This window comes from Cebus imitator, unplaced genomic scaffold, assembly GCF_001604975.1.
Source record: "Cebus imitator isolate Cc_AM_T3 unplaced genomic scaffold, Cebus_imitator-1.0 Scaffold47, whole genome shotgun sequence".
Classification (NCBI taxonomy): Eukaryota; Metazoa; Chordata; class Mammalia; order Primates; family Cebidae; genus Cebus; species Cebus imitator.
Window position 1 is genome coordinate 1796021 of NW_016107362.1, and position 14443 is coordinate 1810463.

At 42.3% G+C, this 14443-nt stretch overlaps 1 protein-coding gene across 1 annotated transcript in view; it reads right to left on the reverse strand.

Annotated features, from left to right (window-relative positions):
* TBC1D1 (TBC1 domain family member 1) overlaps nt 1-14443 on the reverse strand; it is a 241899-nt gene that overhangs the window by 95467 nt on the left and 131989 nt on the right. Inside the window, exons 7-9 of the mRNA XM_017527240.2 lie at nt 13019-13110; nt 4242-4367; nt 1947-2099 (exon numbers count right to left, since the gene is read on the reverse strand). Coding sequence (XP_017382729.1) covers nt 1947-2099; nt 4242-4367; nt 13019-13110 — 371 coding nt within the window. The remainder of the gene's footprint in view (nt 1-1946; nt 2100-4241; nt 4368-13018; nt 13111-14443) is intronic.

Genomic DNA, 14443 nt, shown 5'->3' on the forward strand with positions numbered 1-14443 from the left:
CATCTTTTTGGCACCGGGCCATCATTCTGATTCTATCTATGATCTCGCCTCATTTGCTCCTTAGTGACATGGCTTCAAGTCCAGGAAATAATTTTGCCTCAGAGAGTTGCCTTGATTACCCCAAGTAAAATGAGGAAATGTGCTTTGAAACCAATCCATTGAAGTCATTTATTGCTCAGGCTCGCAACTGGATCAGAGATGTCTTCACTGACCGTGGTCTTCTGCAAGTTTCTTACTTTCTGAGCCTCAAACTTCCTCTTCAGTAAAGGGAGACCAATGGCAAGATCTAATCCTAACACTGTGTTGTGAGACTGAAACAGGTCAAGGGTGTAAAGCATCGAGCACAGCGTGGTACCAAGGGAGCTAGCTAGTATCAGCTTTTCACAATAAAGCAATAACTTACCTTTTGGGGCATTTCAGAGGGTGAGACAAAATCCATTTCTCAGTCAAAGAGCCTATTCTCTCTGCCTATACAACCCCTTCATCCCTTTCTACAGATCTCTGCTTTCTTGCTTCTTCCTCTCTCTACTTTTATTTTCCCATCATCCTTTCATTATCCTCTGCAAACAAAGGTTCTCTCCCTTAACTGCTGGCCATAAAAAATGAAAGCAAAAACACAATGGACCTTGCTCAACAACCTCTAAATGAAGTCTTAGTGTTACTTATTTACAAAGAGGTACTTTTTTTTTTTTTTTGGAGACATGGTGACAAGGTCTCATTTTGTTGCCCAGGCTGGAGTACAGTGCCATGATCACAGCTCACTGCAGTCTCGACCTCCCAGGTTCAAGCAATCCTCCCACTTCAGCCCCCAAAGTAGCTGGGACTACGCGCTACCATGCCCAGGTAATTTTTGTGTTTTTTTTGCAGAGATGGAGTTTTACCATGTTGGCCAGGCTGATCTCAAACTCCTGAGCGCAAGTGATCTACCTGCCTAGGCCTCCCGAAGTGCAGGAATTACAGGAGTAAGCTACCACATCCAGCTGAAGGTACATTTTTTTAAAACATACAACAAAAATATCTGAATTAAATTGTTTCTTAGGTGGATTCTCACCTGATTGCTTTCTGCTAGAAAATAATTTTGTTAGAAAACAAACAGCCAGGCGCAGTGGCTTATGCCTATAATTTCAGAACTTTGGGAGGCCAAGGTGAGTGGATCTCCTGAGGTCAGAAGTTTGAGACCAGCCTGGCCAACATGGTAAAACCCCATCTCTACTGAAAATACCAAAATTAACCGGGCATGGTGGCGCACGCCTGTAATCCCAGCTACTTGGGAGGCTGAGGCAGGAGAATAGCTTGAACCTAGGAGGCGGAGGTTGCAGTGAGCCGAGATCGCGCCACTGCACTCCAGCCGGGGCAAGAAGAGTGAAACTCTGTCTCCAAAAAAAAAAAGAAAAAGAAAAAGAAAGTCACAAAAAGAAAGAAAAACGAATGTACTAGAAAACAGACCCAAGCAAATCAATAAGTAGTTATACAGCATTAAATTTTGTTAAGCCCCTTAAAAAAACATAATGATAAAGTGCTTAGGCATCAGAAAAAGTGTCTCCGTTACTCACTAGCTACCATTTCCTCAAGTATACAATGGGTATTTTACCACCTACCTCAGAAAACTTGCAGAATGAATGGAATCATTTACGTAAGGAATGAGAACTCCAGCTGTTACATGGCAAACAGTCAGTAAGTGGCAGCTGATTTCATACTAATTTTTGTGCCACCTCTGTGAATACAGGTGGAAATGACAATCCATTGACTAAAACATGACAGCCTCTAACTTAATGTATAAGTCTTTCCCAAAGTGAACCCTGTTCCATAAGATCTAAAGATTCATTCAGGGCTTTTTGTATTTCACAACTCCTCTGACAGTTATCCGGCACTATTCTTTCCGTCTTTGAAAAGCACATAGGGCATCCCTGCTAACCCTGAGGCACACAGCACTGAGGAGTGCTCACTGTCCTCCGGCCGCTTTTGAAGTCCCGTGGCCAGAGAAGTTCTTTGTCAAAGCCACGATCCCTACCACTGTCTAGGACACATCTTCCCACATTTTCAAAAGCTAAAGACATTTTTAGGTGCAACAGGAAGGTGATGAAATCCAAGTGGCTAAACTGATAGCAAAAAACATGAAAAGGAATCTATCAGTGAATCTCAGGCCTGCGCCTAATAGGTCTATAAAGCAGCTGCTGCTCGGAAAAACCCACTTCTCAGAGCCCATGAGAGTGTCCAGCCTGGAGGACACCAACCTCGTCGGGGGATTAGGGCAGCTTCTTTATAGACAAAGACATGAACCTTCTGGGTCACGATGTTTAGAAACCCCTAGTGAAAGTGCTGCACAGAAGCCAGCTCTGCTCGTAAGGCTCAGTCACTTCCGCATGGAGCTCTTACGTTTTAGGGGGGAAAAAAAACATTAAACACATTTCTCTATTGGATGATCTATGCCCAAATCATAAAAATATTATCCTGCTCCATAAAAATGAGTCTGCAGTTAGGTCAAAATTTTCCATCCACCATACATGCTCAAAATGTTTAGTAAAAGAAGACTTTCCATCTACCATAAATGCTTCATTCCCCTTTCTGGCAGTTATAAATTACTTTAAAATTATCAATTTCCTGTTGGAACAAGTCAGAGTGACTCAGAGAAAAGAAAATCAGAACAGGGATAAAGCTATCAGTGGCACAAGAGAGGGAAAAGGGTGGAAAAGAGAAAAGACGTAGGCTGAAAAATGAACTCAAAAATTAACTGAAAACTCAGACTGTGTGGTCCATGCAAAAGTGAACAAGAGAGACACAGAACCAGAATGCTATCTTAAGGGTGCAGGCTGGGAAGGGAAGAATGGCTACAAACCAAGGCCAAAAGTCAAAAGCCACAAAAACACAGGTCGTATACTCATCCTGGAGCCACGGCTGAAGGACCCCATGGCTGGCCAATGAGATTCGAAACCATGGCTGACACTCTACACGAGCCCATGGGTTCAGGGAAGGCACGAGACTGCCAAAGCAACCCTGAAGGTAGAAACCTAATGAGGAGATCTGCTAAGTGGACACCCCACGAAAACTGCACGCCTGGTTTGGGGTCCAGATGCAAAGGCTGCCGAGGGACAGAGCACGCCGCTGAGCACAGAAGTGCCTTTGGAACATGCACCGGGGAGTGTTCAAAAAGAAAAAGGCAACACACTTTTGAGAAACTGTACCTCCTTCACTGATTTTTCTCTAGATTTTTGGCAGACAAGTAACTTTAGCAAATATAAAACGCGTATGCTTTGAGGCTATTAATGGTTCATTACGAATGGACTCACATGGAGTCCAAAAGACAAAGGAAAATGGTGTGTGGTACCACGTAACATAGGGACTCCCAAACCTAAAGATCTTCCAAGGCAGAGATCTGCAGAGAGCCTCAGCTTCTGCCTTGAGACCCCACAAAGAGAAAAGCTAAATAAGGCTATAGACAGCGGAGGAGGGGAGGGAGACTCTGTATTTCTGTCATGAAAAATGGCATTAATCCAAGTTCTAACCTGAATAGCACATAAGCCAGGCTTGCTAACATTATATTTGTAACCTAGGGTTTATATTACAAAGGACATTCTGGTACTTTCCTTTTTTTTTTTTTTTTTTTTGCGACGGAGTCTCACTCTGTTGCCCCCGTTGGCGTGCAATGGCGTGATCTCGTCTCACTGCAACCTCCACCTCCCAGTTCAAGTGATTCTCCTGCCTCAGCTTCCTGAGTAGCTGGGATTACAGGTGTATACCACCACACCTGGCTAATTTTTCTATTTTTAGTAGAGATGGGGTTTCACCATGTTGGCTAGGCTGGTCTTGAACTCCTGACTTCGTGATCTGCCCACCTCAGCCTCCCAAAGCGCTGGGATTGCAGGCGTGAGCCACCATGCCCTGCCTCAAGTACTTTTTGTAGTTCCAAAGGCAGCCATGCAATGTCCTTCCAGGTTTACAAAGAAGAAAGGCAAGATGACAGAACAGCTCCCTGCAAGCCATGCAGCTCATCCTGGTCACCCACTCTTAAACTCCGTCCTTGCTGCTCTAAGCCAGTTCTCTTATTAGAGCCACTGTTCCGCCTCCACTATGTGCAGACAGAAACTTTTCTTATCTTCTGAGGCATACATCATTTAACTCTCCCAAATTTCCCCTCCATGTGCAACAAATGAAAACAAAACATAGGGAGAAAAAGAGGCATCAGAGTTTCAGAAAATCCTCAACACTTTGTTTCTACAGAGATTTGGCAACAATTATAAGACACAAAAATGCCATACCTGCTTCATCTCCCCAATATGGATGTGCTCTTTTTGTTTCTCTTCATATAAACATCTCAGGAAAGAAATAATCAATTCATTCTCTCGCTGCTCATTTCTTGGTCTCAATTTCTTAAAAAAAGAAAAATCAGAAACAGGATTTGTTTTTAATCATCAACAATATTGCTAAGCCATCTCTTCATAAATGGTAACAGCTTCCATCCACTAAACTAGTGCCTTTACCCAATCATCTCACTAGGGGGCACTAACGATCCTAAAAGTAGAGAGAATTTCTAAAAAGCAACAGTGGAGCCAGTGGACCAGATTTAGTCTTTGATCTCTGATGTCGTCATATCTAAAATGAATCTTTAATATCAGAGAAAGACACAGTCAAAATATTTAACAAATAAATAGCTTTTAATACAAGAGGAAAAAACAAAATCCATGAAAATACCCAGAGGCCAGGGGTCATAATGACCAAACATTTAGAAACTCTTAGGGGACTGGCAAGGAAAACGGCATCTGAATTCAGTGTCATAATTTCCTATGTCAAATGTGTTCACCGTGAAGTACTCTGTGGAATCCCCACGGGGCAGGCCCTTCCATACACAATTTTATGGCAGGTACTAAATTTCTTTTATATTTCTTTAAAAAAAAATTTTTTTCTCTCTATGCCTTTTAACTTTGAGACAGGGTCGTGGCACAGCACACTGGACCAGAAGTCAGGACGTGTAGGTTCCGCCTGCTGCCTAGAAGTGGGACCGAGGCCAGGTCCCTTCATCTTAGCTTCCCTGTCTGCTGGAGTGAGGACTGTGCACAGAGGAAACTCCAGGCTCTCCTCCTGCTCCCAAATGCTTTGGATTTGAAATGCCAGAGTGAGCTTTTTTCAAAGCCACCTAATTTAATGTATTATTTTATCTGTATATGCAGAAAGTAAAATGAATTAATGAGTTGCTTTAGGAAACACAAAGTTTTTAGTCTATAAACTTTGAAAATACATCCCCTTTTTTTTTTTAGACAGAGTCTTGCTCTGTTGCTCAGGCTGGAGTGCAGTGGTGCAATCTCAGCTCACTGCAACCTCCGCCTCCTGGGTTCAAGTGATTCTCTTGCCTCAGCCTCCTGAGTAGCTGGGACTACAGGCGTGTGCCACAATGCCTGGCCAATATCTTTGTATTTTTAGTAGAGATGGGGTTTCACCATGTTAGCCGGGATGGTCTCGATCTCCTGACCTTGTGATCTGCCTGCCTTAGCCCTCCAAAGTGCTGGGATTACAGGCATGAGCCACCGCGCCAGCATATTGACAAGTATCCATTGTCTGTTCCTCCTGTCTCCCTATGCCAAACTTCCAGCCTGCTCTTTAAAACAAATTCAGTGAAATAAATGGATCAACTATACAAAGATCTGCGTCTGGGTCAACACCACTCCTGGTGACCTTCCTCCTCAGCTAACTGAGGAAGTGACTTTACCCGGCATGTCATAACCATGCAAAGCAAAGGTAGCACTAACACAGACTTTCTGACATGTCCTTTCTTAAAGAGAGAGAGAAAAAGGTAAGTTGATCTTGTTACTTAAGGAAAAGATAGTTAATGATCAGAAGGGCTTGTTTTCATTGAGGACTTCCTTGTTCTTTCAAATTTCGGACTGAAGTATTAAATATTTTAGAGGCTAAAGCAGACACTCTCAACGTGTATTCTGGGCTGTGAAACCCAATATTACAAAACTTTACATATTACATGCGACAAGTGGATTTCTCTAGAGAAAGCTGGCATTAGATTCTCAAACAGGAAAGTGGCAGTACTCCACAATCCCAGCTTAACACTGCTAGATCAAAGGGTGATGGGTACACAGAGCCCAAATGTCCACAAAACAACAAGAACTCTCATTTATGGTGGGCAGGGATGCAAAACAGTACAGCCACTATGGAAAGCGGGCTGGCAGTTTCTGATAAAAGTAAACCATTCTTACCACATGACCCAGCAACTGCACTCCTTGGTGTTTACCCAAATGAGCTGAAAACTTACATCTACACAAAAACCTATCATCTCATGTTTACAGCATCCTTTATTCACAGTTTTCAAAACTTAGAAGCAACAAAATGTGCATCAGTTGGTGAATGGGTAAAGAAACTGTAGTGAATGCATCCATAAAACCGAATATGATTCAGCAACAAGAAATGAGCTATCAGGCCATAAAGAGCCATGGAAGCACCTTAAGTGCACACTGCTAAGTGAAAGAAGCCAGTCTGAAAAGGCTACTGTGTGATTCCAACTACATGACATGCTGGAAAAGGCAAAACTATGGAGAGAGCAAAAAGATCAAGGATTAGGGAGGAGGTGGCAGAACAAGCAGAGCACGGGGATTTTTAGGGCAGTGAAACTATTCTGTATATCGTAATGATGGGCAGATGACATTAAACATCTATCACAACCCACAGAATATAGACCACCAACAGTGAACCCAAATATAAACCATGGACTTCAGCTAGTATTAATGTACAAATATTGGCTCATCAATTATAATGAATGAACCCTCAGCAATGCAAGATATTATATTAAAAATAGGAGAAACTGGCTGGGCGATGCGGCTCACGCCTGTAATCCCAGCACTTTGAGGGGTTGAGGTGGGCAGATCATGAGGTCAGGGGTTTGAGACCAGCCTGGCCAAAATGGCAAAACCCTGTCTCTACTAAAAATACAAAAATTAGCTGGCCGTGGTGGCACATACCTGAATCCTAGCTACTCGGGAGGCTGAGGCAGGAGAATCACTTGAACCCGGGAGGAGGAGGTTGCAGTGAGCCGAGATCGCGCCACTGCACTCCAGCCTGGGCAACAAGAATAAAATTGTCTAACAACAACAAAAAGGAGAAACTGTATGGTGGGGGACAGTAAAAGCTGATAAGGGAACTCTGTGCTTTTCACCCCATTTTCCTGTAAACCTAAAACTGCTCTAAAAAAATTAAGTCTATTAAAAAAAAATGGTCCAGGGAAGCAGACAGTAATTACAAGGGGCCTCTGAGCAAGTACAGGCACCTAATGGTTGACCTATCCTTTCTTCTCCTGTATCTTTAATTAAACCTTCCAGCTATCCCCACAAGAAAATGTATATTTTGCTTTAAGAAATTCTTAATCATCATCTATTTTAAAAGGCTAATCATACAGTAATAAGAGGAGGGGTGTTAATATATTTTCCCCCTCAAAATACACATTAAAAAACTATTCAGGCCAGGGACAGTGGCTCACACCTGTAATCCCAGCACTTTGGGAGGCCCAGGTGGGCAGATCACGAGGTCAAGAGATTGAGACCATCCTGGCCAACATGGTGAAACAGTCTCTATTAAAAATACAAATTAGCCAGGAGTAGTGGCGCATGCCTGTAGTCCCAGCTACTTGGGAGGCTGAAGCAAGAAAACCACTTGAACCCAAGAGGCAGAAGTTGCAGTGAGCCGAGATCATGCCACTGCATTCCAGTCTGGTGACAGAGCAAGACTCTACCTCAAAACAAAACAAAACAAAACAAATATATATATATATTATATATATATATATTATATATATATATATATATATATACACACACACACACACACACACACACACATATATATTCAAATAGGAAGAAAATTAGATTACAACTGAGAACAGTATACTACCATAGTTGTTTTTCATTAAAAACTGATAAGAATCAGAGACCGCATCATGGAGCCTGCTAAACATCACAGAGAAGTCACTAAAGCAGAGAAACGCACGTTTATGATATCATACATACACAATCAAGAAATAAATCTTTTTTTAATGTAATTCTGAATTACAATTAGTGAGGTATCATCTTCCTAAAACCTCCCATGCAACTTCCCCATCCTCGATAGTGGCAAATCATTATTTCTTAAAGTGATTTAACTTTATGAACATTCATCAGTCAGAGAGACAAGTCTTAGGAAAATAATGAGGACTCAAGTTGGGTGACATCACTTTGCCATCAAATTACTTGCTTGTTCAAAATTAAACTATGGTGTCACAAGCCAGAATGATGGTTACCTGGAGGCAGACACAAGACAGGACTATGAAGCAATAGAAATACCCCATTTCTTTCTTTCTTTCTTTTTGGAGACAGAGTCTCACTCTATCCCCGAGGTTGGAGTGCAGTGGCACAATCTCGGTTCACTGCAACCTCTGCCTCCCAGGTTCAAGCAATTCTCATGTCTCTGCCTCCCAAGTAGCTGTGACTACAGGCACATGCCACCACGCCCAGCTAATTTTTGTATTTTCAGTAGACACAGGGTTTCCCCATGTTGGCCAGGCCGGTGTTGAACTCCTGACCTCAGATGATCCACCTGCTTCAGCCTCCCAAAATGCTGGGATTACAGGTGTGAGCCATCACACCTGGCCAGAAATGCTCCATTTCTTAATCTTGGCACTGGCTGCACAGGTGTATTTACCTTATAAAAATTCACTGAACTATACACCATTGATTTGTGGGCTTTTTTATCTATATGCTATACTTCCATTTATAAAAGAATATTACAAAACAATTGCCTGTTAAAAGTAATAAAACTAAGTTAGTTATATCTTTCTTAACCTATAAGAGGCTTATAAATTGTCATAAAGGCAATTCAGAAATAAATTGCCAGCCTGACAAGGTGGCATGTACCTGTAGTCTCAGCTTCTCAGGAAGCTGACGTAGGAGGATGGCTTGAGCCCAGGAGTTCGCAACTGTAATGTGCTCTTAACACACCCTAGAAAACCGCTGCACTCCAGCCTGGGTAAAACAGTGAACCCGTCTCTTACAAAAAATTAATAAATAAATCAATACATTTCCAACACTGATCAATGCATTCCAGAATGTTGAGAAAGCCCATGGTCTTCTAAGGGAACTACTTAAAAAGACAATACTCGTCTGGGCACGGTGGCTCACGCCTGTAAATCCCAGCACTTTGCGAGGCTGAGGCGGGTGGATTGCCTGAGCTCAGGAGTCCAATACCACCCTGGGCAACATGGGGAAACCCCGTCTCTACTAAAATACAAATAATTAGCTGGGTGCGGTGGCATGCGCCTGTAGTTCCAGCTACTCGGGAGGCTGAGGCAGGAGAATCGCTTGCACCCAGGAGACGGAGGTTGCAGTGGGCTGAGATCACGCCATTGTACTCCAGTCTGGGTGAGAGAGCAAGACTCTGTCCTCAAAAAACAAAAACAAAAACAAAAAACACTCACTTCGACACTACATTATAACATCTTTTTAAAGATTATAATCACATTTTATAAGAAATAATTTTAAAATGATGAAAAATCCAAGCTGAAATACATTCTTCAGAAAGTTAAAAAAAAAAAAAATAAGTCTCTTCTGACCATTAACCTTTAACTTGTGAAGTCACGTTATTTGATGAATTAATGCCTATTGAGTAGGCACTGATTTATCTAGTCAGTATTTAACTAAGTCATTTCCTGAAACACACTCATATAGATGAGAAGTAGACTTGGAGATATTTCATTTACTAGCCCCACTTTGGCTTCACAGCAATTCTTATCCTGAGATGACCAATTTGGATTTAGCATATTCACCCAGTAACAGACAGCATGGGGTCATCCTCACATATGCCCAGCAAGATATGTTTGAAAATTAAACATTTCAAAAAGCTCATAAATAAAAAGATGGCTTTGCAGTGTGGTATGCCCACATGCCTGTCTGGCATCAAGTTCTGAGTGCTCAAAATTGGCTTATTTACAGCAGAGATAGCCTCCAGCATCGTTTACACAGTGATTATTGATTTCTTTACAGCTGTTAAAGTTCCATTTTTTTTGGGGCATTAAATATTCATTTACATAATCCTTGACTATGGTATGTTTTAATAACTAAGTAATCATGTACCATTAATTTCAACAGTAATTACATTTCTCTTATGAAAATGTGCACGTGGAGGAGTTTTTCAGAAACAAATCCCACTCCAGGAAAGACTGAACAAAGGAAAATATTTACCATTCTATTTATAAGAGGACTCAGGAAACTGCAAATCCACCTTTTTCCTTACAACCTTTTTGAAATGTATGATGTTCAAACACGGTAGCAGGCACTGCTGTCTAAAATGAAACCAACGACTTGGGTTTATAAAATGTTTTCTGAAACCAAGAATGGTCATTGAGGACATAATGAAACAAGACCATCTAACAAGCCACTAGAAAAAGAGATTCATGGGCAAATCTGTATCATTCAAAAACCAGCCACACTCACAGTGACGGAGGACAGAGCAGGAGCTGGCTTTTCAAAGCTGGGGAACACCACAATTTCCCTTTGTGTTCGGAGCAACTAAACAATTTCAGAGACCTCTAGAACGACACACAGGGGCCTCAGGATATTAACTGAATGCCTTTTTTTTTTTTTTTTTTTTTTTGTAACTGGAGTCTTGCTCTGTCACCAGGCTGGAGTGCAGTGGTGCAATCTCCACTTCCCGGGTTCAAGCGATTCCCCTGCCTCAGCCTCCCAAGCAGCCAGGACTACAGCCACGTGCCACCACACCCAGCGCTAACTGGTTTTGGTTTTTGCTTTGGTTTTTTTGTATTTTAGTAGATACAGGGTCTCACCATGTTGGCCAGGCTGGTCTTGAACTCCTGACCTTGTGATCCGCCCGCCTCAGCCTCCCAAAGTGCTGGGATTACAGGTGTGAGCCACTACACCCAGCTTGAAGGCTTTTTTTTTAAAAAAAGCAAATCTTAGTCAGTGACTTTGCCATGATACACTCAGTGTCTAAAAGCCTGCATGAGTCAAAGAGAATCTCAGAATCATGTCCATTAGGAACATCTCATTGCTGCAGAGGAGTATTTTGTGTATTACCTATACTGATTCACCACACTGTGTTAGGGAGAGCTATGTGGTGCTGTCTAAACGAAAAAGAAAACCCATATAATGAAAGGCAAGTTCCTCTTTGCTTGCTAGAACAACGTTTCTTAAAGTGACTGGAAAGCCCTAGAACGGTAAGTGGGCCAGCATTAGATGAGAAGGGCCCAGCTTGAATTGTAAATGCATTAACAATCAGAAGCATATTGTCCATTTTTGAATTCCAAATGCAAATCACATATTTGTCTAAGAGTATTGTGTACTTAGAACTCTAAAGATCTTTTAAGAAAAAACAAAGTAGCATGTCTCAAGTTGATTCAGAAGAAAACAAGAAAACATAAAGACAAGTGAAAATTGTGAAAATTACCCTCTAGGCTATTTGAGACATTAAAAAAAAACATCTTTCTATGCTCTCTTCCTATAGCATATGCCAATTCTACTGTAGAAGGAGAACAAAGAAATAAGCCAAGGCCTCTAACATGTGATTAAAAAGAGAAAGACGGCTGGATGTGGTGGCTCACGCCTGTAATCCCAGCACTTTGGGAGGCCAAGGCAGGCAGATCACAAGGTCAAGAGTTCAAGACCAGCCTAGCCAATATGGTAAATCCCTGTCTCTACTAAAAATACAAAAATTAGTTGGGCATGATGGCAGGTGCCTGTAATCCCAGCTACTCAGGAGGCTGAGGCAGAAGAATCGCTTGAACCTGGGAAGCGGAGGTTGCAAGTGAGCCGAGGTCGCACCATTGCACTCCAGCTCTGAGCGAGAGTGAGACTCCATCTCAAAGAAAAAGAAAAAGAAAAAGAAAGAAAGACAATCCATTCATTGTTTTACACTAACAGAAAGTGGATCGTGGCTCCTAATATAGTCTTTCCCCAGTGAGGAGGGAAAAGCACTTACAACCCACCCAGTTAACTGTCTTGTTTCGTATAATGGCTCCTCTATTTGTAGAACCTGCTGCCCGCCCCTCAAAAGGAGATATTTATTCTTTGTTTTGATGCGCCTCCCTCCCGAAAAAAGTGCCAGGAAACCATAGAAAATGCCCCTCAGCTTAAGCAGACATGAAATTTTGGATGACCTCATTAAAGATTCATAATGAACAGACTACAGGCATGCCAGCACACACAGCATGGTCTCCCTGAGATACATTGCATCTAAAGGCAAGGGCAGGAGCTAGTTTCCTAGTTTACTGCAGAAAGCTGATGAGCTTGAATTCTGTTTTGTTTTTGTAGGTTTGATATATTATCAGGTTCAAGTAGACAGCATGACCTAAATTTATTTTTTAAAATTAAAAAAAAAAGGGGTGGAGGAGAAGGAACAATTCTGTCCAAGTTCATGTACCAAACGTTGTCTCATTCGACTCCCACACTTAGGGCTGAAATCCTGAGCGGGAAAGGGTGCGCAGAGGTTTCCCAGGGAACAGATGAGTGCATGTAGACCAGAGGCCAGGCCTTCTGTCTCCCAGCCTGAGGCGCTTTCCATTTTATGATTTCCTCTTTCTTATTCTAACATTTGTTTAAGGAGGAGGCTTGCCTGTTTCAGTTACTTTCACTATTTAAGCTAAGGCCTGATGGGAATCTGCCATTCTCACCTGGACCCCCTTTGGGACTGTGAAAGCTTAAGCCAAGCATGTCCAACACGTGGCCCAGAACGGCTATGAATGCAGCCCAACACAAATTCATCAACTTTCTTAAAACATTATGAGATATTTTTCTTGCAATTTTTTTTTTTTTGCTTATCAGCTAACGTTAGTGTCTTTTATGTGTGGTCCTGGACAATTCTTCTTCTTCCAATGTGGCCCAGGGAAGCCCAAAGACTGGACACCCCTGAAAGCAAGACGAACTCAAGGCACCTTCCCCCAGGCTGGGACAACACTGGTTTGCTATTTTGTATACACAGCATTTCCCAGGCAAACTGCCTGCCTTTTCTTCCCTTCTAGAAATTAAAATCTGTACTGTACCTGAACCTCCTCAAAAATTGTCGCCTGCTCCTGATTAGTTAATGTCGTCAGGTGCTTTTGCAGTTCTAGTTTGGTTTTGGAAGAATTCATTCCTATTAAGAGAAAAAAGAGAGGCATGAAAAAAGTCCATGTAAAAGGTATGAGACAGAAAGTTACCTCTTCTACACACATCCTCTTCACATTCTTTCCCAGTTCAGGCTTTTAAGGTTTTATGAAAAAAAAAATATTTTTTTGACACGGAATCCCACTCTGTCATCCAGGCTGGATTGCAGTGGTGCAATCACTGAAGCCTCGACCTCCCAGGCTCGAGCGATCCTCCCACTTCAGCCTCCCCAGTACCTGGGACTACTAGTGCGTGCTACCACGCCCAGCTGATTTTTGTATTTTTAGTAGAGAAGAGGTTTCGCCAAACTGCCCAGGCTAGTCTCGAGCTCCTGAGCTCAAGCAATCTGCCCACCTCAGCCTCCTAAAGTGCTGGGATTACAGGCATGAGCCACTGTGCCTGGTGTGGAAGTTTTCATCAATAATAGTGTCGCTGTTATCACTGCCATCATCTTCTAACTGAGCTCTGATATGCTGGACACTGTATAATAAGCATTAAACTGGCCGGGCACAGTGGCTCATGCCTGTGGTCCCAGCACTTTGGGAGGCCAAGGTGGGCAGATCATGACGTCAAGAGATCAAGGGATCCTGGCCAACATGATGAAACTCCATCTACTAAAAATACAAAAATTAGCTGATGTGGTGGTGTGCGCCTGTAATCCCAGCTACTCAGGAGGCTGAGGCAGGAGAATTGCTTGAACCTGGGAAGTGGAGTTTGCAGTGAGCCGAGATTGCACCACTGCACTTCAGCCTGGCAACAGAGTGAGATTCCGTCTCTCAAAAAAAAAAAAAAGGCATTAAACTTGCACCATTTAATTCTCAAAACAATCTGATGGAGAGGATGCTATGATCCCCAGACAGCTAAGAAAACTAAGACCCAGAGAGCTTACGTCACTTCCACAGACCACTAATTTGGACTCTACCTCAGGCTTGTGTGGCTCCAGATTACTTTCTCCATGTTAAAACACCTCACATCATCAGAACCTTCTCCACTGAAAATGATCAATCCTGGTATCACTACGTAAACCCGACAACTTTTTCTTAGGGAAAAACAACTCCTATTCTGTTGGAAAACTGACCCACATTTCTCTTGCATGCCAAGTTCCCGTCACATAAAACTGATTCATGCGGCTAACAATTTTTCCGACACCACCGCATGCTTATTAATAATGCAATTAACATTACATTTAATTAACATCACAAAGGGTTTTAAGTTATAAAAACAAAGCCATTACATAATTTTAGTACCCATTAGAACCTGATGTTTCAAGAAACTTCTTCCCCATACAAATCCAGCTCAGAGCCTGCACTGCCTTTTCTTGA